At 41.5% G+C, this 24,624-nt stretch overlaps 1 protein-coding gene and 1 long non-coding RNA gene across 6 annotated transcripts in view; one reads left to right on the top strand and one right to left on the bottom strand.

Annotated features, from left to right (window-relative positions):
* The first annotated feature begins 14,194 nt into the window (after positions 1–14,194).
* On the top strand, positions 14,195–16,734 carry LOC138190430 (uncharacterized). The gene is made up of 2 exons (XR_011176372.1): positions 14,195–14,307; positions 16,266–16,734. It is a non-coding gene; the product is annotated as an uncharacterized lncRNA (long non-coding RNA).
* An 826-nt stretch (positions 16,735–17,560) lies between these two features.
* The window catches only part of SoxN (SoxNeuro), a 308,059-nt gene continuing 300,995 nt past the window's right edge, over positions 17,561–24,624 (bottom strand). For 3 of the 5 annotated variants that reach the window (XR_006881616.2, XM_046612321.2, XM_046612319.2), the window contains one exon: positions 17,561–18,098. Coding sequence is in view for 1 of the 5 variants with exons in the window: in XM_046612319.2 (XP_046468275.1) it covers positions 18,029–18,098 (70 nt within the window). In the remaining 4 variants the exon portion in view is untranslated. The remainder of the gene's footprint in view (positions 18,099–24,624) is intronic. The other 2 variants (XR_006881623.2, XR_006881625.2) reach the window with 2 other exon arrangements.

Genomic DNA, 24,624 nt, shown 5'->3' with positions numbered 1-24,624 from the left:
TCATTGCCGTGAATCTAAAAAGTTTAAAATCCTATATCTGCAATTAGAAAAATATAACTATACTTGCGGCTGTGACTTCTGTGAATATAGAGTAAAGGAAGCGCAGTTTTGGTCAAGTAAGTGCATGAGCAGTTTTCGTCCCACTGAAATACTTACAATTGCTGATATTAGTGAGAAGTCCTATATTGTCTTGCTTCCTGCGCATTTTATGAACTTTCGTACAAGTGCGGGATATCTGCGTCACTCAAGAACGTTTGCGAACCGTTGCGAAACTGAAACCTGGGGGCCACCTTGACCTCGGGGGGCAGCACAGCACTGTTATTACTTCGCTGATTGCTGCGCACTGGATAAAAATGAAGCATATCCTTGCGAGTGGCAAGAGAAGCACGTGAAATTGAATGACCGAGAGAAACTTTTTATCAAAGATTCGCGCGTGTATTTTCGAAACTTTAAATATAGAAAAGTCTATCGTCTATACCTGCGATATTTGCAAAAGTGTAAGAAATCGTAGGTTAATTGAACACTCGATTGAGCCGAATTTTGGTTTCAAATTAACGCAGAAAATAAAACCAAAAATTTGGTTGAACTGGAAATTTGATTCACGAATTTTTGTTATCCGTGTACCGTTACCTTAATCGTGACCGAACTATGAAAATCATTGACGTGGATTGATAGCTGAACAGATTTCGGAGTTCTAGCCGGATCTCGTAGGCACGGTAGAAAATTCTCAAGGGTTCGCCAGATGATGGGTGGGTCCCGTTGTCTGATGGGATCTCGACCCTAACGGGCAACTGATTTCGGGTCGGCCGAGTCCCAAATTGAATTAGATCACAGTGTTTGACGAGCTCCACGGCCGAAACTTTGTTAACCTACTGTTCAGAGCTGCAACCCTTCATTTAAAAACACTTTACTCAGCCAGGGGAACTCCTCGATTCTTTATTTGTTCGGGAAACGACAAAATAACGGACTTCCGGACTACGCGATGATCCGCCTCTTCCCATATACGTGTAACCAATTTCTCCTTACTTTTTCCATTCTGTGCGGACGCTATCCGGTTTCAGCTTCTTGCACATCGTAAGACTCAGCCCCATATTTTTCTTTACTCAGCACGATCGATGCAGGTGTTCATATGAAACGAAATATCGTCATACGAATGACGCCTTGGATTTATGAAAATTATTTCAGGAAGCTGCGAAGGAATGATTAAGATCAGCCGAAGAAATACCGTAGCCGTTGTCTTTTCGCAACTTTCCTTTCTTTTGCCAAGTAAGCGATTATTCTTAAAACGTGTTAAAAATTTTTAGAATCAATGCTTTCTGAGTGATTTTATTACGAGACGGTAGTATCTTGAGTGTTTATCAAATTAATATATTCGTAATCTACGGTGATCTTACTAAATATCAAAAAAATAAAAAGTAATCGAAAAATACGAGTTGAGATAACGATTGTTTTTTAAATAAGTGGGGATAAATCTCATATATACATTCCATTAACTTTGTGTTGAGCCATTTTATTCAGGAGACAATCCGCTTATACAATCCCAAGACGACAAGTCTGTTTCATCACCCTGGTATCGTCAAATATTAAATTTTCGCGACTGCACTGATATTGATTTTCATCAAGAAATAACTGTGTTGAATTCACTATTGAGGCTTTGTTAGATGAACGTGTGAAAAACAGTGTTTCAAAGAAAATAAGCAATCGTAGAGTGAATTGAGCGAGTATACTAAATTCTTCACCGTTTTAAAACGGCATCATATGAAAAATTGACTTTGAAACTCTTGTTATTAACTATTTTTTTTAGAAGTATCACCCCAGTTTACTAATGTGATAATTTCATAAACACTCGACACTCAACGTGCGGCCGAATCGTATATAATAATGTAACAAAAAAAAAGAAAGGTTGTATTTCCAATTTCGTCAACAAGCAATTCTTCATAGACAAGTTCGTGAAATTTTTTTCACACGGTATAATGCAAATAAGAATATTTTATATACTTCGTGGATTCATTGCACTTCATTCTGTCCTTACATCGAGTTCCAGCGACGTAAAGTGCAGGGTCGATAATCAAGATGATTTTCTGGTGGCAATTTGTGGTCGGATTCAGACTCCGACTATATCTGTAGAATGCGTGCTCCAAGCTTGGCGTGCGTCCAGGACCCTGAAAAGTTCGCCTGCCTGCTTGCTGTTGGAATGTTCTATTTTGTTTATTTACCCATGTTTCTTTGCACTTGCAGCACGTCGTTTCCTGGGCTACAGGATGCCGAACCGCAACTAAAACTTAAGTACAGTTGAACGAGAAATTTGGTCCCAGGGGTCGAAGACGTCGCTTGAGCCTCAAGGCTGGAATCGAATTTCCGAAATCCTGTTGGGATGTTTTCGAATTTTCACACCAGACCTCCAATTTTCATTTGGATAATTGCGCGGAGGTTGTCGTTCGCCTCGAGGGTCGGTGGCTCCCATCGCTCTCGGGCAAAACGATTGATTTAGATCAAGCCTAGCCCTGTGATTAGCCAACTATACCGGTGCACGCGACCTGGCTCAACAGACCCGGGGCATTGGTTTCGCGGTGCATGAACATCGCCGGAGAGGCTTGGGGTAGTAATTGTTCTAACATAAGTCAGGATCAGTGGCCGATGCTGCGTCGGCATTGCCTGGTGGCACTTTAAATTCCTAAATAGGGGTCGAGGAACGGGGCTGCAGGTGAAATTCGTTCGATAATTGTTTTTCGCACGCTCATATTTCACGCGGGTTCTCTTAATAAAAAAAAAAAACTAGGGAAAATCCTATGCATGGGACGCGCTAAGGGATGAAAAACTAACAAGGAGGAGTCACATTATAGGTCAGGCCAATTTCAACAAAGAGCATTTTGAACACGCCTTTTGGTCCATAATAAAGGGGCCTGTGTTCCGGCGTTTCACTGGATGAGCACTTGCACTTTGCGAGAAATAAATATTGAAAACTTGTTTTCGATTTCGCATCTTGGTGACAAAGGTGGCAATACTGAAAAAAAAAAATAGGTATTTTGAGTACGAGCACAGGCAGAAAAATGAAACCTTCGAAAGCTTAAAGGGATAATCCATTGATCTTTGAAGGAAACTATTACTGTCAAAAAGTTCATTCACACCCATTGCAATAGAATGACGTGAATCAAAGTTGAAATTGGCCGTAAGAACTCTGAAAGAATACTGTTTATGACAAATGAGTCCCTACGATAGCAACGCTTTTGCTCTCTGGTGGCAAATTTTGCAACTACACAAATGTCACTTCGCATAGTTATAGATTTGAATCTCGGCAATCGAAATGTAGTACCAACTGACAAACGCCAATTTTTCCGTTGTGTCACCATTGTCGCCAAGGTGCGATATGTTCTGAGAATTTTCTCAAAACATGCAGGTAATGTTAATTTTTTTTCAGACAACCTGTATTTAACAAAATCGATTCTGATAGGGCTGTTTTACAATATCACTATTATGAAAAATAAAAATTTTGTAGGCTCTAAGTCAAGTATTGCAGCTTGTATGCAGTCACATTTCGTTTCATATCCAAGTTACATTCGGTGTATATAGTTAAATATTTGGGAAATATGACATGTGTAAAACTGAAAAAAAATAATCATATTTTGAGAAATTCACGAAAAAATAGAACTTTTTCAAAAGACATAGAAAACAAGTTTACAGATTATTTCTCTCGAAAAATACCGACTCAGTGAAAAATAGAAACACGGGCCTCCTTATTTTGGTCCAAAAGTATATCAAAATGTTTTTGTTGAAATTGTTTTGCCCAATTGGGGTACTTCTCGTTATAAGATTATTTTTTCTAGTTTGTTTGACGTTTTGACAGGTTGATTTCTATACCATACGCAATGTTGTTCGGTTGAAGTTAACCAACTTTACGAAAATTGACGGCTATAACCCTGAAAATTGTCTTTGAACAAATTGTAAACAGTACCACGGACCGCGTGGTATTTTTGCGTGGAATGCCCCCTGTGTACTTTATTATGACAGTATGTATTATCTGTGTCGCGGCTCAGGAAATCCGGTGCCCAACGATCCTTGGGCAAAGATTCGCCCCCTCCGGCCGCGATGTACAACCAGAAGTACCTCAGGGTCATTCCCAGGATGTCACAGGGTCATCGCGTGTGTCTTTACAGGCAGGGCATGCTATTGTCAACCAGATGCGGGTACCTCAGACCGTCGGTATCGTCTCTAAACTCGCCTCGGCTTGGGTCCATGAAACCTCTCGAATCGAGGTAGCAACTAAAACGTTACAGGACAACTTGGCGATCCAAATTGTCAAAATAATGATAGAAATGTCCCACTCATTTTCCAAGTTGTCTAAATACCTAAATTTGAAATATTCAACGCGGGTCAGTGATAAACATTCACTGTGGCTGTTGAACTTCTGTGCTGATGACTTTGGGGCCATTCAAGTATTAGCTAAGGCTAAAACAGGGGGAGGCCATTCAGACAAATGTTATCAAATGTTACCCTATAGTGGTAGGCATTCCAGGTAAGCGTTAGCTAACATTTGAAATTCGAGGTGCGTGCTTAAAACTAACACACCGCCTGCTTGAGAATAACAAAACAATTGCTTTAATGGATGTGTTAATGATGCACGATGTTCTCAATAATAATAACATAGCAAATAAAATGTTTATCTCATGCATTCAAGAAGAAAAACAATACATGATGTATTTAATATTCAATGAATAATGAATTCACGTTTCAATGATCATTTTAACGTGTATTAATAATTAATAATAATTAATATTTAATAATGTAAGAATAAATTGATCAAGATGTGACTGTAAATGGCATTTTTGCCATTCTCAGGTAATGAACCAATTTGCTTACAAATTTTTCAAAAACCGTTAGCTAACGTTAAGGAACAGTAGTGGGCAAAACAAGCAAACGTTACCAATCGTTATCGTTAGGGGAGGGATGCAAAAATTTGCAAAAAAGACGTTAGTTAATACTTGAATGATCCCTTTTCGTTGCCTCCGCGATATTCGAATCTGAGGCGTAATGGACTGTCAATTTCTTTTCCATCATCAGTGGCTATGCAAATTTTCACTTAGATCGCCATAAAGCATTGTTCGCTTTTATTGCTGGCACATCCGTGTTGACCGATGCTTGGAACACCGTTATTTAAATAAAAAATTCGAAAATCTTCTCCTGATTCAATTTCAAAATACAAGGTTCCAGATAAATTTATAATATACACTTCAAACAAGTCGTAAAACATAAAATGGCGTATAAACATAACTGAGTTTTTGTGACAAACAAGATTTTTATTTCTTACTTTAGAAGCTTCTAAATTCTAATTATACTTATCATACTATTCCCCGTTCCTACTTGTAACAAACAAGAAAGGACATTAATGTTTATTCCTTTCGTCGAGTTTTTCCGCTTTTTATAAAAAACTAATTACTTAGTACTCTTCACTTTTCAAATCTCTCACGATTAATCTTTTTCACGTGGTTGTTCCTACCCTCCCATCTTTCTTTCCGTCTAGGCAAGTTTCTACTCATACGGCAGGTAAGTGGGCGTCTCCGCATCCTTGCCGGGTTTCGAGTGAGCGGCAAATTCAATTCAAATGTAGAAAGAGAAATACCTTTTCCTTACATGTATACTGTAAATATTTATATTCTTCCAATTACTTGAGGTACCGATACCTCTGCATATTTGCTACTAAATTTAAAAAAAAAGTGTGAAATCCGTTTGAAAAAAGACATTTGCCAAATCGATAAATTCTTACATCTTTCAATTTCCAATTGACAATGTATCTTCAAGTGTATTCTAAATGGAAAATGCAAACCCAATTTCAAATATCATCTACCTAGCCCTTGACTCGTGACGATTACATCAAATAACCATTAAAAATTCGTATAATATCGAGATTTTTATACTCGTGATCTGATCCGGGGGAATCAGAGGCCCGAAGGATTCCCACAAGCAGTCTTCAGCTTGATAAGAATAATGCGGTCAAGGGGGGCGCGGAGGTTGCGGCGGGTACGCGTGTAACATGTGTGCAATACGATGGGCGTGTACCTGTTTCGTGGATGCGGTCCGACTGTCCATCGTTCGGCTGTGGCCGGGAGCTGAGGGGTAATTACCACATCCTCCGATGCCACCCCAATTGACCGAACCGAACTCCATCGCCACGGTTTTCCTGACGAAAGGGCCGGACGGCTTCCGTCACGCGAGCTGCTACTCTTCCAGCGAGGTGCTGTTTGCCACTGACGCGCGTGTTTCGCTCGGCCTCTCATTTTCGGTCTCATGATGCGCCGAGAGTCCACTCTTACTCACACCGGGACTTACACCCCTTCCGTTCAAGTCATTAGAAATATGTCCGTCGAATGTTTTCCCCTGATGAATGTCAACCCCTTTAAGCGGATGATGTCAAATTTGGACAAAATATTTCTATACTGTATGTACCAAAGACGGGAAATGAAAACGAAGCTTCCGCCATCTGTGAGTATTGGGTGAGACTAAGCAGATTCAACATTCGACCGCGCATGCGCGAGCTTTGTCGCCCGTTCGTGCAGGCTGGCCAATTCAGGCTTCAACTGTGAATATAAAACGCGGCTTATTAAGGTTATGTGCGCGATGAGATTTTTTTCGGTTAATCAACAGATCACAAATAGTTGATACAGTGATTTGGGAAGACCAGGCAAACTTCTATTGTTAAGTGACTGATGACTGATTACTGCTACGAGATACTGTATAAACAACGTAATTTCAATTCACCATTTGACGCGGGAGTGTTTGACATCTCATGTTTCGTTCAAGTGAGTTGGCTACCCTGCCTTGTAGATGAAAATCTTGCCGAGGTGCGATCTCACCGGCTAATGAAGTTCTATTATTTCTTGCATGCGTAGTCGGTCATTCAGCTTGCTAAGTTTCACCGTTTCCTTGCGGTACAAATATACCGATCACCGCTGTTTGAGTTGTTCTAAGGATGAAAAAAAGCTGAGAAAAAATTACGGAGACCACAGCACATCATCGATCGTCCAAAACAGGGGAGGAGACACTGTGAGCCTATTTATATTGCTACGTTCACGAGTGACAATGAGATTAACCGCGAAGATGGAAATGAAGATGACGTAATAAATCTTCATTACGGTGGGTTGAGGGGTGAAAAAAAGCACATTGTGGCGACAAAAGCCCTGTCTGCCTTGCCCAGCCTGCTGTTAGAAGTGACGTCAATGCAGATATCGACGCCAAAGCTGGTGTGGAAGCTCTGGAAAGCTCAGTTGCATCATGCGTCGATTCAGAAATTCGGCTAGTGTCGGTATTCTATCCTTTTCAAACAGTTATACCATCAATGCAGCCTTTTTTGTGCTCCGTAAAGGGACGTCATACGTTCGTCCGGTCAAGTCGAGGCTTCACGCAACTATGAAATTGGCGCCATCCAATTTTCCGCCTTTTAATCAAGGGTACAACGACACGAGATTGGTGGTCAGTTAGCCGAGTAAAATACCTTTGGGCCTGAGGGCTTCGATACGAGGGGTTTTCCACTCTTTGCAGACCGCCACATCAACCCAATTTTCACCATAATCCATTTCCTTCCAGCGACCACACTGCGACAATCGCTTTGCCTGTGCTTGCATTTCGTTGAAACATTTTTGGTCAAAACTATACACTATAACGCAGTTCTGAAATCGAGATAGCCTTCGCAATAGAAACGCCTACTCCAGTAAACGAGTGATCAACGATTGGACAGACACGAGAAGTAAAAATAAACGAATACAACTTTTCATAATAATCGTGAGCCTTGAATATTCATTTACAGAATCGAGTTCATTCACTGGCCTGTCCATCCCACTTAATTCTCCGGCACGCGTTATTATACCGTTCATTCAAAAGTCTGCTCTCACATTGCGTACATTTTGACAGCTAGGTGCAGCCTACTTGTGTCAATACAACGATATTGAATCCAATTTTTCCGCGATTAATAACGAGTAACACCCTCCGCAATCCATACTTGACAAGGGGCGAGCGTTAATCCTGAGTCTCGAGTGTTTCCAACAAAGGGCGCAAGTATGCTCCAATCCAACCGGAAAGTTGGAAGACCTCTGCGATCGGCGTGACGGCATATGTGGCTTGCGTGCGCGGCAGAGCCAACAGGTGCCAGGCAGGTCCTACACATCGCGGTGCAGGATGGCGAACGCGGTCATTAAAGTTCGTTATTATATGTTGATATTATGATTTTTGTGTAATTAGACCGAATCCCGCCGCTTACGCTATTACCTCTACCACCGCCACGTGCGTATCGTCGGTACAATTTCGTGGCCCCGGCTCCTTCGCTTTGAATCACAACTGCGTGACTCGAAGCCACGTAACCCGTCGGTGGAATAGTTGCATGAGCAAAGTCAGGAGTCCCGGTAGCGAGGGTGCCAGTTTCCTCGGGTATTAGGCAAACAATGAGTGATTAAGACGCGGCAGGGGTCTCGACTCCTCAGCGATGGTTTGTTACGGGGATGCTAATCCCCCCCCGAAGCGATTCTAGTCGGCTGGTGAACTCGGTTGCTGGATGGTTGTCACAACCCTCGGCCTTCGGGCTCAACGCACCCACAAATCACGCGACGCCCACTCTACGCTCGCCATCTTTTGGATGAAAATTATGGATTGTACTTTCCAACGCGGGACAGGTGAACACCGCTTCGCTAATGATATTACCCAATCAATGCGTCATAGACGAAATACAATCACATTATCAAGACCGCGAAAATATAATCTCGATCGGGAGCTTGGAACTTGAATCTTAACGATTCTTATCATAATTATAACTCCCCACGTGCAATCGTGAGGTTGAAGTTGCGGTAACGTTATTGTAACGATGCGTGTTTAGGAGAGATCGTTATTTTGTCAACTTTACGAATTTATGAATTTCAGTTTACCATAATAGACCAAAATATATTTATGAATATTTTGAAAACCAAATTGCTTCAAAGTAACTCTAAAATTGTAGGATCGGTAGCAATTTTTTCTCCAACATTTCGTTACTTTAATCCAACTTTCTTCGACGTTCTGTGCATTCGATATCTCACAAGCTGTGTGCAAATGTTGAAAACAATTCGAACGACGTATACCACATATGAAATAAAAAACATGACTAAACAAAGGTTTTAAAAGTTTAACTAAATCTCAAAATAAATGTAATTAAAAATGTCCCTGTGATTTTAAACAAGATTTGCAGCTCTGAATTTCACACGGAAAGACTCTGTTATCAACATCGTTAGTTAAATTCTATTGTTTGTACGTTTTACCAAGAAATACATACAATTTGCCCGATTTTGATAAACAATAACTTACGTTATTCGTTAATGAATACACTACTAATCTTAATCTAAGATATTTGGTTCTTCAGCCTGCTGGTTAGTAAATAAAAAAAATAAAAAATCCGTTGCCGGAAATCATTATAATTGAGAAATGGATATACTTATAATTTAGAAATAAATGTATCGTTGTTACCACCAATCCGACTTAGACGATCTATGGCGGATTCGTTCACGAATAAAATGAGCTGTTCTAAACCAAAATCGGACAAGCAGTATGAATTTTTCAGTACCAATTTATAGAATGATGTTGTTAACATACTGAGGTCTTTACATTTAAAATTCAGTGTTTCACATGTTTCCTGAATCACGGGGAAGTTTTTTTTAATAATACGTAACTTATAGATTAGTTCGAGCAAAACTGTCTAAGCCCTCGTGTCATCACTTTTTTGTTTCAGCCACTTTTTCGAACTGACTATATGTAAAACCTCACCCTCAAATGTAAAACCGCGCTTTATGCCCTGATCGTTAATTACGTAATAATGAGTACTTCGAAAAATACCTCACGAGTGCGCCATTGAAAGCGATCGATTAAACTCCGACTTTAAGCTGCGGAGAGCCAGGAGCCGAGCGGAAGAGAGTGAGGCGCGGCAAAGAGAGATTAGCGTGAATAATGAAGACATGACCCGCGAAAGTCTAAGCGAACCCCTTCAAGACTATGTACCGATGGAAAGGGGGAGCGAAGGTGGCGGTGTCGGGGGATGAAGGAGAAGGAAGGAACCAGCGGGGAGTGAACTGGAACGGGGGTAGTTAATTACTCATCCCCTGCAGGCCGGCGTAACGACTTCCCCTCATTTGTCGAGAGGCACAAACAGCTACCCCTTCAAAATCCCTCGCTAAGATGCTAAGATCTCGCCTAAGAACGCCTAGAGCCCCGTACTAGGACCGGAGCCATAAAGAGAGGGCATTTTCCAAAGACCAAGGAAAGCCTCTCTGATCTATCGTACGCATTCTTCGCCATAGTTCCATCATATAGTGATTCTCTATTCCGTAATCACGATTGTGCTGTATGCCTGTTCCACCGATTGACGCTCGCAGTAAAACAAATTTCATTTGTTATGGCTACTAGAAAATTTTTATGAAAAATTTAAAATTTTAAGCAATAGAAGAAAATATGAATACACTTATTATCGAGTGTGATTATAGCTGTCAATGTCAATAATACATTCTTTGATTACAGCTAGAAAATCCATTTTCATGTTGTACCCGGAACTGTATTTTTCGATTGCGGGAAAAATGAAAATAATTAATCATGTACTGTATATTAACTATGATTATACGTTTCCAACGTTAATTGGATGGTTGTTTTTATGTATAGAGCTTTGTGGGATGCAAGATATGAAGTTCGTACCCAGAGAAATTTTCAGTTATGGTTATTGTACAGTCTTAACTATTTTCATTCTTCATCACAAAAGAAGGATTTTGTATTGGGTATTCAATGAAAATTAGCTCTGTGGTGAAAACCAGAAAATCTAGCATTTTTTATCAATCTTTTTTACTATGGTCACGCATACCATATTTGCTTGTAACTGTTGCGATAATTTGATGTTTGTACACGAGTAATTAGATGTCGAGGCCTTGTTCCATTGAAAAAATTTACCAAATCGAACAAAAAAGACAAGAGTTGCAATAACCAAAAAATGCAGTATTTACAACTTGTACCATATTTCCTTGTAACTCCAAGAATATTTAAATCGTTATTGTACCGATACACGTTTAACTAGAAATGTCTGTAGCGACTATAGCAAATCCAATTTCTTTCAGTGCTCCCATTGAAAAGGGAATTTTCCTATAGGACATTATTCAAACTACTGCCGCCAATTTCATTCACGCAATAAATTAATAAGCGTGTTGACAATCATTTCCCACCTAAAATGTTCAAACCATATGTCTGAAATGACGGAATAATAACAATAGAAGTGGAAACTTCTCTACTAACTTACGTCACTGTATTCTTCCAAAGTTTAGTGGAAAGCATTGCACAGAAGAATCTTAGTAAAGAGTAATAATGAAAACTCCAAGAGCAGAGGATAAAGAACGCAGGAAATTCGCTAATTTTGGAGAACGCTGAAGGCGTGATCCCGACACGGAATCTCCGTATATCGTTCGGAAAGTGAAATTTGAGACAATTGTACCCTGCGGATTGCGGTGTCTCTATACCACTGGTATTATCACCACGGATGCGTGTATAATACGTGAAACCGAAGCGTGCAGCAGTCCAGTTGTGGTCGTCTTTGGGCCCACCATCTAGGTATCCGACCGGGGGAAGACCCCAACGATAAAGTCAAGGCGTCGGAAGGACTGTTTACGAAATCGACCAACTGGCAACCGGAAATGGTAGCTCCGGGAATCGGTTCTGACAGCATTTTGACGGCGCCCAAAGCAGCACGCAATCGAAAAGAACTCGATGTACGTGCCTTACACATCAACGTGTATAGGAATTGTGGTGAATAGCTACGCGGGGATGTATATATATATATATATATAGATGAATTTTTGCTACTCGCCACTTTTGCAGTAGGTATCTGAGAAACCTCGAATGCAGTGAAAGGTGGAGAAACAAGTCCGATGCTGCTGTAAGCGTGCCGTGAACTCGGCTTAAGGTTGCAGTCAACACTTGATTAGAGAAAACAAAGGCTCCGCCGACAAACAGAACGCGATGATGCGACAGAAATTTTAATTATTGTTGCCCCCCGGGGGGGCAGTGCCTCGCTGATTGCCCCCAAACTCTCCTCCTCTCCAAGGTATTATAAACCTACGACTGCCGTTGTGATCCCGCGAATTCATTACTTTCCACTTGCACGTATAATACCTAGCCAAGCACCGCATAAGTGGAGTTATTTTTGAAACGATTATCATTGCATGAATGGCATGGGTTTTGCAAGATATGGAAATTAACGAGAGCACGAAAGGTGTTTCGAAAATGTTAAATACAATAAGGAATTATATGTATAAGTATTGTGAGAACAGTTCCAGGTAACCTTTACGCCAATTCTATATCCGCTGTTGCATCTAATTCGCACCCGCATAAGGAGAAAGATACAAGGTCGAGAAATAGTCGCGGTGCTGAACCGTATGCTGAGAGAAGCTGTGGAACCCCGTCGGGCTCGCCAAACTATGATGAATTAGCTTTAAGTCATATCGACGTGCTTTGCCGACAGTCAGGACTCCAGAGGCGAGAGGAACCCCACTGAGATAATCTCTCACCAATCTCATTTCTCATTAATCGCAGTGAACTATCGACCGAGGACCCAACGAATTCGATGTTTTCGGCACTCGAGCCAACCTGTACCTGCAGCCAGCTATAAACCGAAACACGACCAACTGTACGCGGTGCCAGAGCACGGAATTATTCTCAGATTAGAAAAAAAATTAGAAACTAGTTTAAAACAGATGCCCAGCAACTGTACCTGGTGCTTGGAAGTTCAATCGATGATCTTATCAGGTAGAAATAACTAGTTACGAGCTCTGGCACGGGATGCAATAATGTCAAATTTCATTTTCAGAAACTTTCAACTTTGGAAGTTGGGAAGATGAAGGATTATCATTTTTTCTTCTTCTGACGCAATTGATAGCTAATTTTTGGTGAAATAATTAGGAACGTTTTCGATAACTTGTAACTCGATTCACGTTACTTTTCTGTTTTTAAGTAAGAAAGTATTTGTTCAAAGTGGCGGTTCCCGAAGCATAAAAACAGAAGGAAACCAATGAACAAAGAAAGTACTAAACGTACGAGTTGACAGTCGTTCGGTAACTTACCGCGTAAATCAAACCCGTGTAGTCGTCACGAGCTGGTTGATATCTTCAATATTCCCTGTGAATAATTCGACTCACGTGAAGATCGGTCTGCACGTGACCCGTTGATCTTCAGCAGCAGTAGGGATCTCCTAGCGCAATATACGCCACGCAGCAAAGAAGCGCGGACGCAGAAGTCGACGAGGAAGGAAGATGCGTGGAGGTAGGGCATAAATCACGTGCACAACAGCGTGGTTTATTAACTACATCCATCGTTTATTCGTCAGACAATTTATTCACCAGACGCACCCACGCGTGCGCTCTGCACGTGCTCGTAGGCTAGTTCACGCACGCGTGATCAACGGGTGAAAAATCAACAATTTTTTGTTCACTTGTTCCGTTTATTTCGGTAAATAGCTCCTGCGCAATTGCGTGTCACTGTTATTTAGGTTTGTTCTCAAAACTTCGTGCTTCGTTGATCACAAGCTGCCGGTAAAACAGTGGCCGTCACATTTTTGGTGAATTTAATAAAAATACGTCATGTGCGAAATTATCGTTGTAAGAAAGAAGCTGAAGGAACGATTTCAATTCCCGTGTTTAAAAAATATTTCGGACCGGCGAGCGGCAGTCAATTTAAGAAGGCTGCGTGGCTGGTTGCAGGCGTGAACACCCCATAAATAACTAATTGTTGCGGCTGAATTGCGTCCATAAACCCGAACGATGCTCCGGACCTCCCGAGTTCCGACGACCCGAAGGTATAAATTATATGCCCCCATGCGCGGGACTCGCGAGCCAACGAGGTTCGCGTCCCGCCTCGTGAGGCCCCGGCTAAACCGACCCAAGTATGAAAGTTGAATAAGCCTAGTCATGCGCTCGACGTGCCTCTCGTAGTTAATTAGTCCCTCGTACCTATTTATGCACCCATCCGATATCCGTAAGCGACGGAAAACCCTTCGAGATTTTTGCGCCGACTGACTCTATTCAGCCTTATGTACGGACTATAAGCTTCGCGTCAGAGTGTGGCGCCTCTGGAGGGTAATTATAGAATCACCGACGACACGCTCTTCGATGACTAGACTAAACTAGTTCTTTTGAGCGCCGGGCAACTTCACGCAGAGCCATGTTGTTGGTGTGATATTTGATGGTTGTATTGCATGTTTTTGGTCGTTGTTAAAAAGTGAAATGGCCTCACACGATAGATTAATCAAGATATCGAATTTTTTAAAAGGTATGAAAATTTAATTCTCATAGAATTATCCATTACACCGTGATATTGTCAGGATACTGAACACTTTTTCGTCCGTTTAGACAGGCTGGCCAACTCTGCTTGGTTAGGTCCTCGTGCCAACTTCACAATAATATGCGGAAACGTTTCGTGGTTATATCGGTTTAAATGTAAACCCGTTATGTTTTTGCCATCTCAAATTCTCAACGCAACGTAACTGTCGGATGTCTATGGATTTTGATAGCTACCGTCCGGCCACAACTGAGTTGGTCAACCTGGCAAACAATTGAAAAACGCGGTGCGAATCAATTAAATCTATCAACAGGGTCACATGATTTGGCGCATGCGCGTTTGAATGTTCAATTTGTTGAGACTGTCGCGGTAGAAAGGAAGAATATAGGATCATCAGAATAAATAAGAATCCAGAAACATAGAATCATCAAAATTATGACGATTCTACATATTTACGCTTTCTATACTTTACCTTCCGACATTTTGATTTTTTTTCAACTTCCTACTCTTTGAAATTCAATGAAATAAATTTTCGGACTTATGAAAACCCGATACTATGACTCTTCTACTGTTTGGCCATTTAACCTTTTGACCCGCATCCTTCGTTTCCGTTTATTTGTGTGACGCAGTTATCTATTAGTAAATTGGTCCAGTGCATTGGCGAAACTTGTGAATTCAACCACAACAGATTAAACAAATTTATTGGCTAGTATCAGAGAATCCCTTGAGAAGAAGCACGCGATGTGAAAGACTGCTCTATGAGAATTCCTGAGTCTAACCACCGGGAATGAAGTACAAATTGAGCACTCAATTATTGCGTATCGGTGTCTATCGGCGCTGTCACATCGGAACTTCGAATAATATTTTCCAACATTTAGTGGCCCGAGACATGCGTGGCCGCGCGTGGGCGTTCATGAATGGGCCTCACGCTGGGCCCTATCTTCCATCGCACTCGCATGCACGTACCTCCCGGGTTCGTATATGCGCGACTGACGAATATACACAAATACATACATCCACGGCACCGATCGCCGGAATAAGTAATGCCAGGTTTATACCGGGTGTTCAGGCCCACCGTCGGTCCGGCCAACGTATAGTGTTATAGGTACACGGCTACAACGCAGCCTCGCAGGGCGGGGGTTCTTGACTAATAGGTCGAGTCAGGTGCCACTGCGTCGTGTCTGGACCTCCAACGGTTTACCTCGGGCTTGGACCACCAATGTGTTCCGAAAGCGCTCGGACAAGCTACCGGATGGACCTTTCATCCTTCCCCCAACACCATTGCTGAAGCGCGCAGGACTTTCCACTAACAAGGAAAGAGTTTCTTCGTCCAAAATATGGAGCTACTAATGCGTAGTTTCATCCAATGAGGAGTCCTTTTCTCAAACTAGAATAGATCTAGGGCCAGAGAATTCGCAGTTACTTCACTGTTGCTACGAAATGATACTTTATCCATTCAAACTTCAACCTACTGAATCTTATAATTGAAATTTCATCAGAGGACAATGATAACTATTGTTCTATAAGTGGTAGAAATACACAGCAGATTTCTTTTATTAAGGTATTTCACTTACTAAACTGCTGTTAAACTTAATTTGGATCCGACTTGAGAGAGGTCATTTGGTATATCGACGTTCAAACCGTCCGCGTGATAGAAATCTTTCATAATTAGCGGTTTTAGAGAGGGCATCTAAGAAATGGCGTAAATCTGCGTTATCCACCTAAAATGGGCATTTCGTGCGTATTACAGTCGGCCGTAAATGAAGCTTGAACACTAAATTGTCAGTAAATGATTTCGAAGAACACCCGGTTGAGTATAGTTTCATTTTATTCACTGCAAATTGATGTTGAACAGTTTCAACGAGTCCAAGCTTTTACAACAACTTTGGAAATAACGAGAATCTTAAGTTTTACTTATCAACTGACCCAATTTCGTTCCGTTTTCATAGCGTTCTCTGTATGTGGACTGATCGTGGAGATGAATTTTATACTCGTGAAGACCCGACCTTAATAGCGGAAGAAGGAATGGAACGGATTATCTTCGAGAGTCGAGGGTTAAAGGAACGCGGGTGGCACCCGGAGGCCCGTTTACTTGGAGACAACACGGATTCCTCGTGTCCCTAAGATTTGTCAAGTAGCGGCGATGCCCCGGGTCCGGAGGAAGAGTGGTAGCGATTACTTAAGCAGTAAGCTCGTTAAGTTCGACAACATTCCACTCGCCTTTAACCGCAGCACCAGCCATGCAGCGTGGACGTCCTCGAGCTCGCGACAGCGTTTCGTAGGTCAAAAATCGAGTGTTCTCCGGTTATGTTAAACTTGTCGTTAAAGGATGAGATACTAACTGGAACCAGTCGTAAACTGGGACCAACGACGAAACTGCCGCGGGGCTCCGACACCCGCTGCGTTTGGGACGGCCGATTACTCCGCGAAAAAATGATATTTCATAAGCTCCGGGTCTGGTTATCGGATGAGGTACCAACCGGACACGCAACCGTGAGCACAAGACATCTTGAATCCGGGATTCTATAAGCGGAGGCGCCGAGTGTCGGAAGAAGAAGAATCTGGGCCGATTTTTAGTGAAAACTGAGTTAGTTGCGGCAGCTTGTTTTCGCTCAACCGTCGTTATTTTCCTTCAATTTCCTGAGCTTAATAACAATTGTTTTTCTCTCACCGATTTCACGCTCCCCCGTTGACGCAACGGTTCACTCGCTCATACACAGAACTACGAGATGTGTCGTAAATGCTACAGAAATATTTCCAAAAAACAAAAAGAATTCTAATACAATCGTAGGGTATAATATTTTATAATAATAATATTTCATAATAATAATATTTACTGACAATAACTAACGTAATCGATAACGAGCAATGATAATTGCGAAGGATTCTACGGCCAATTGTAATCTTCCTTATTCATATTTTCTTATAACAACGTCTGACAACGAAAATAGGAAAATGTCTTACAATTCACCACACATTCTCCCATGTATTACGATTGACTAAATAATAAAATAAGAAATAATAGTAATAGTGATTTGATGTTAATCAATAAATGTCTGTATATCGGTAAAACTAACGTACGTGTAATGTTTATCAAAATGATAATAGTTCAAGAATTATTTGCAACTATCGTGTTTGTATGTGTTTATATATAATGTATAGATAATTAATTATTAATGTGTATTATATAAGTATATACAAATTAGGTACTTTGGGAATGTATAACTTCTCGCGTGCCTGATGATTTCTTTTTTTTTTCGTTTTTTTTTTTTTTTTCTTTATGCCACAATGTTGAACTTGAGGAAGATTCGAGGGGCTAATTGAAACATTTGTACAATATGTATACAATATGAATGCTATTATATCAATAATATTTGATTTGATCAACGACAATTTGTGCACTTTCGATATTTACCTATATGTATATTCATTATTCTCTTCCTACCGATATCTCTAAATTTATTTTATGTATGATATATATATATGTATACTATATATAACATGTGCTATTAATAAACGATGATTTTGTTACTCATGTGATGTGGCAGTATTTGGGAGGCTGGGCGATATTCCGAGAGATTACCATAGGTGTGTGTGGGGGGGAGGGGGGGGGGGGAGGAGATATGCGCTTTTATTTACATTATGACGGGGGGTTGATCGGAAGAATACAGTGCTACTTTTTCTACAATCTAGTATATGCGTTCCGAAGTCTTCACGGCGACGGTGGCATCGAGGAATACCGTCTTGGCGGTGGTCTCCAAGCTTCCTCCGGGTAATGGTACCTGAAAAAGGTTCAAAATATGTCATCAGAACAATGCCTGCTAGCAAGGAGAAATTACGCAGAGGATACGCAGATTTTAACAAACCGTGCTTGGACGTTTCACCGAATGGATATTTACTGACGAGAAAGATAATACTCGAAACTTATTTTTAATACATTGATAAAATTAATATTTCGTTACCAATAGGTAAAGTATCGTAACTTGTATAAAGTTGCAATCTCTAGAATATCTAGGATATGTTGGGTGTAGAATATTCTGCAAACATGAGGTAGTTGGAAAAACATCAATATCGCATTTTAAGTAAATTTTCAGAGAAATAGATATAATAATATTTCCCGGAGATTTTTTACTGGTGGTTATATTTTTTTTCTTTCAAATAAATGGGCATTTAATGAAACACCGATACACGGGTCTCTTGATTTTGGCTCAAAAGTGTATTAAACAATTTTTGTTCAAATCGGATTCTCCGATTGCGATCTCAATCTTTTGTAAGAAAATTGTCAGAAGAACCCTGAAATTTCATAGATTTCATAGATAAAAAAAAAAAAAATTGTTTGAATGCACGGAGAGAATAAAAGAGTTGATTTTACTCAAGACGGTAGAAAATGAGGAGAACACATCAGGTTTTTTGGTAAAATATACTTCGTAGAATACAAAATTTACTTTAAACACAGTGAATACTACTGTGTGCAGACTAAAATCTGTTATATTTATAGTAAAAATTACAGTCAACATGGTTATTATTTATCAAAAACCTTCACCTGTCTTTCTTTTCCAACAGTTTTGAGTAAAATCTATTTTCTTCTCCCCATGAGTAAAAAGAAAAACGCACTGTGGACTTCTACAGGCTATAATTATCCATTAATTTAACACTATGCGATATTTAATTTCCGAAATGATTACAAAAGTTGTTTTACAGCAGTTCACACCGGTCAATTTTTGTCAATTTTAACACCACCATTTTTCACAGTGGAATGAGATTCCCGACTAAAAAGTTTCCAGGCAGAAACTTGTCTCATAACACCGGTCAACAGTGGTTTCGTCGCCCTTGATATTTGAGCGGTCTTAGCAAGATTTGATGTCAACGACCCTAGGAATAAGCGTCGTTTTCCAAAATTAGCTGCAGTTAGTTATTTTATCGACACTTTCATACATGACTCAAAAAAGTAGTATTTTGATGAAAAAATTCGATTTTTTTTTTTTTATACCTAAATATATCTATTAAAAAAAAGTACTAGATAACTTTACAAAGTAAACAAAAAAAAAATAAAAAAATTCTGTCGCCCTGATTTATTTCCGTAAATGTTTGGTGTTTGGGAACGAAAAGTTTCCGAGTGAAATCATAATTATATCAGAGACCATCCCGTAAAATCAAATATAATCATGATTTTAATCGTAAATTCCATGTTCTCAAACGCCGAAACTCGCGGAAAAAATCGGGGCAACAAGAGAAGTTTTCTTTTATTTTCCTCTCTTCGTTTTTTTTCTTTTTTTTTGTTTTCTTTTTTTTTTTCTTTTTTATTTCGTTGCGCTGTGTAATCAGATTTTTGAGGGTAACAGTAACGCCGAACTCCCGTTTGAACGGAGAAATTTTGGAAGGAGGACACGCGCGTGGTGATAAGGGCGTAAGGACATGAACGGGGAGGGGGAGTGGGAAGGAGAGAACATCTCTACGCTGTAGGTAGCTACCGCCTCAGTCCGCATCGGGGAGCGCCTGGCCAGACGTTTAACATATGGGTAGCTACCCGGATTATTAATGCCCCAGGAGTGTCGGCCTCGGGTTCCGACGCCGTGGGCCTGACTGGCGCAGAGGTCCAGGTCCAGCTACGTCGGGGACGCTACCGCTGGTCGGTGGATGGCCACCCGGGGCACGTAACGCGACACTCGAACTGCAGGACGAGGAGGGGGGCGCCTCTCACCGACGGAGTTATGTCTTCCTGTCGACCGGTGGCTAATTAATATGTGTTTAGGGTGGAATGCAGCGCGGGTGGTGGACGTGGCGAATACTGCGTAGAAACGTCGTCGACGGAATATAGCCGGGTACCCTGGTCTCTGGGCAGCCTTTGTGGAGGAGGTATCGCCACCCCGTCACACACCCGCGGACCGTCTAGACGCCCGGGGAAGGGTTGTGGTTAATATTAATGAGGTATAGGCATCCCTTGCAGCGATTGACCGAGTAACGCACCGAGAGAAGCCCACGACGATTCAACCCCTGTCTTTAACAGCCGTAGGTTTCACCCTTTTTACACCACCCTCCTCTCGTACATCCGTTCGTTCGTGTGTGGGAGGAAAAATTAAGAGCCTCTTGGGACGAGGTGATAGACGAAGGAAAGTACGGTCGACGGGATCTGTCGTTTTTATGACGTTGAATTTTTTTTATTTTTTATTTATTTTTTTTTTCACCTCATCGTCATCTTCGAATAAAATCCTGTACGCTAGTGGAATTTTAAGCTATACGTATCACGAATAACGCTTTTTCAGACGTGCTCTTTTACATACCACTTGTGGTATCGTGTTCACCCTTTTATAACACACATATATATATATGTATGTATGAATTATATTGTTACGGAAAGTGGAGCTACAGGCTATAGTTTACTACCAGCTGTATACAAAACGATCAAAGATTGATTTCCTACGACGAGTTATCGTGGTACGTAATAACAGTTCTCGGAGAAAATCTGCTCGTACAAGACATCTTATAATCCTTGAACCTCACCCGGTAATTCCGTTACATTTTGCGTCAGTATATAACAGTGAGAGATTCGAACCCACGCCCAGAAAAGTGGACAGCAATTGAGTGGCAGATTTGTATGGAGAAGAAAAAAACAAACAAAAAAAAAAAAAAACGAAAAAAATTTAAAAAAATCGATTTCGCACCGTACGATCGTCTCTTTAACGCTGCAGTGATTGTAGCTAAGTGAGTGCAGAGCCTCGGAACGCGTGCTAGATAATCGGTACTCGGTTTCGCGATGTGAAAAAAGCGCGGTAGAGGGGAGAATTATACAAATTTTAAATACGAATCGACACGCGATGCGTCCCGGCTCGTTACTGCACGATGATGCATGGCTCGTCGTGCGATGTCCTGGGGCGTCCGGTAGCCGGTCTCTGGTCGCCCCCTCGCTCACACATAGCCCTCGAGTAGGGGGCTCAACACACGAACGCCGGTATGCCGGACCAAGTAATAATGAGAGATCGTAGATAGTGGCGCGATATTAATTGTGCGCATCGTGTGTTGCACGGTGCTACCGACTTACCCCGATCCTCCGGGGCGATATAAGGAAAAGATACGCCCGTCGCGATACGAGCCTAAGGTAGGTATACAACCGGGACCAACTTTTATTTATTTCTTACCTACAGCAGCCCGTGCGCCACGCGCACCTGTGAAACTCGTATCCCCCCCTTCGCACGTTTTTCTTCATCAATCCCGTGGACGATGCCGTTTCATCCTCGTTTCTTTCCGGGGAAGTGTGAATTTACATTTTACGTTCGGTACATAGTGCCGCGTGTGAGCTGATTTCTGCACTAACTGGATAGCTGACTCGTATGCTTTCAGCACTAGGTAGCTTGTGGCGAATAGAAGCCCGAAAAACCGACACTAGCGCTGCAATAGCCAAAGTTAAACTAACGGGTCACCTGGATGATAGCCAATCGGAAACAGATCTAGTCGCTTTAACAAATCACACACGCAGTGAACCACGTGATTCGTTAGTTCCATTTAGGGTATTGTAGCGCTCTGGTGTCGATTTTGTCTGCTTCCAATCGATTCAGGCTGAAGACGCTAGTCAGGCATGCAGTTAGTATAGAGATAAGTGATATCGTGCTACAAGGAATGAAAGTTGTCGCGCCAAATTTTGGCCCGAGTCACGCACGATAGTTTTTATAAAAAGAGAACTGAAAAGTGGTGGGAGCTTTGCGTAATAGTTTTGCGGGATGCGAGTTGTTAACTTCTTCTCCCTAGGGACAGAATTGATCTCAAAAGGGATTAAAGCGAAGCAATTTGGACTGCGCATGCGCAAACCTATCTGTACAACACTGAGATGAAATTGGTTACTTTCGCCCCGCTCAACTCCTACGCAAAGTGATGAAAAATATTGTTCTGTGAATCGAACAGTGTTTTTCAGGGTTTGATCTGTTTGGATAAGAATTCGAAGTAAGCAGACAGCCAATATTGTTCGACTACATTGTTGCTATACTGCATTTTTTTCAAGCTGGACTTATCAAACTCGTGTCTCATAGTATTTCACGTCATCCTTCCTGATTAAATCCATGATACGATTTTGATTAGTGCACAAATAGTTTCTGGATCTAGTGAACGTGAACAGTGATGCTTGAGCTGGGCTTATCAAATTTGTGTCTATTATAGTTGTGTTTTATGCCATTGTCCCTGACTAAATTAATGTAACGATCTTGTCAAGTGGCAAAATAGTTATACGTTCATCGAGCGAATGCACGTACGTAAAAAATAAATCGAACGGCAGCAGGCAAACAACTTCTCTGAAAAATGAATGGCTTGTACAAAGAATTAGGAAAATCAGAAATTATGGAGGGGATCTGGAACTATCAATTACTGCGAGTGAAACTAGTGTAGTGAAATATCGGCTCTGCCCCCTGGTCAGTGTTGGTCTCGGAAAGCGATATACACAGAAAGGCAAGGTCCTCCCCCGTGCCGAGCGAGATTCAAGCGCGTTGCCGGTGTCCCTTTGGCCGCAGATAAAAGAGCCACTTTGAAGATACGATCTCGAAACAAATTACAAGTCCTTTTTCCGTCGCTCTGCTCCTCTGCAGCTCCGCCTTCTCCTTGCCAACAGTTGTATTAAAATAATCACTACCCGTTAGCGAAGAGGTGGATAGGATAAGGCGGGAGGTTTGGGAGGAGGGGGGAGGGGGGGGGGGAGGGGCGAGGAGAGATTCGTTGAAGTTGTGTTTTAAATTAATACCAACAACCTCTTATCGGCGAATCAAAGGGAAGGAAGGCGAGGGGAGAGACGCTCGTCCAGCGAGATAAAAGTGTTGATGACTTTCAGTTCGGATCCACAGTGCGTTGCACAGACTCTCTTCACCGCGTTAGCGAGGGCGGCAAAGCCTTTTTCTTCGCAAGCTCGAGAAAACTCGATCGAAACACGCGCCATCTGCGCAACCTAGGGGAGAACGATCTTGTTTATTTATTTTTTTTTTTTTTTTAACAAATTGCCAATTACCCTAATGGATCTGTCAGAGTTCTGGCTGTTACAAAATCGCGGGTTTTCGCAGCTGATAAGGTGAATAATTGTGAAATGTGTAATAAAGGATCTCGCAAATCCGGCAGCGAAAAAGTTGTCGGATGTTATGTTTTTCCTAAATCGTAGTAAAAGCTTTTCAGAATTGATAGCCTGAACTCTTGATGAAAAACGTATCTAATATCTTCCTTTCCGTGGAAAAGGATTATCTGGGTATCGAAACTGGTACCCGCGAGGGAGGGGGGGACTATCCTTGAAATCTTGCCAAATGATCTGAAACCTCTGAAATTTTTGAAACCCTATAAAATTTGGCAAAATCCATTGAAATCATTTGAAATTTTTGAGATCGTTGAAACCAGGTGAAAACTTTAATAGTATCATTAAAACCGAACATTGCACCGAAGAAGAAATACGTTCATAAAAATTATCCGAAAACGGAGAAGTAAAAACGATTTAAAAGAAGTTTCGTATCACGACACGTTTTGTACATCTTTTATTTTTACTCCTCACTTCTCTTGCCGTATAAGACATTCTCGGGACAGCAATGATTCGAGAGGAGCTCTCGAAAAAGGTTTGCGAAGCTGAGAAAATGAGAATGAGGAAAAGGAGAGGCTCGCCTGTCTCAGTTCTGGTCTGCTTGTCGGTCGAACCCGGCTTACGGTAACACCAGCGGCAGTTCGGCTGCAATTTTATTATCCAGCTAACCAGGTGGGTGGTGGAGAGGGCGGCAGCTTGGGTTTCCAATTTTCTTTCCTTTCCTCCCTTTCCTTTTTTCCGCCAGGCGGGCAGAACTCAATCTATGTCTCATCGCGGATTACCAGGATTTCAAGAACGGGGCGGCGCGGTCGAGGAAGTGGGAGTGCCTGCCAAGATCCCTTCAATAAAATGGCCTCTATCCAGATTTCTTTTCTCCTCTTCATCCTCGGACTTTATTCTCATGCTTCTCAAAGAAAATAACCTAATATCCGTTACAGCTGACACTGCGAGCTCGTAATAATTGAATCCGGTGTCGCATTTTTGCACCCTTTGACAGCTTAGTTTTCAGCGTAATAATCATAGAAAGTAGCGCAGTTGTCGAGGAATTATTTACTCGATGACGAAGAGGTGTTTTTCCGTGATGAGCTTGGCCACCTCCAGCTTTGAAACTGTAAAATTGCTCTGGAAGATGGAAAAGGCAGACTGGACGATGGCCAAAAGAGTTGGTTGGCGGATTTTTTCGGTCGTTGTCGGACGGCGATGAGCCGTAAAATGAAAAGGTTCTATCTATCTCTTTCTTTCTCTTTCCGCTTAACTCGCCGAACAAATCC

The sequence above is a fragment of the Neodiprion pinetum genome, chromosome 2, assembly GCF_021155775.2.
Source record: "Neodiprion pinetum isolate iyNeoPine1 chromosome 2, iyNeoPine1.2, whole genome shotgun sequence".
Classification (NCBI taxonomy): domain Eukaryota; kingdom Metazoa; phylum Arthropoda; class Insecta; order Hymenoptera; family Diprionidae; genus Neodiprion; species Neodiprion pinetum.
Note: the sequence above shows the minus strand (reverse complement) of the source record. Positions and strands in the feature narration are given on the sequence as shown.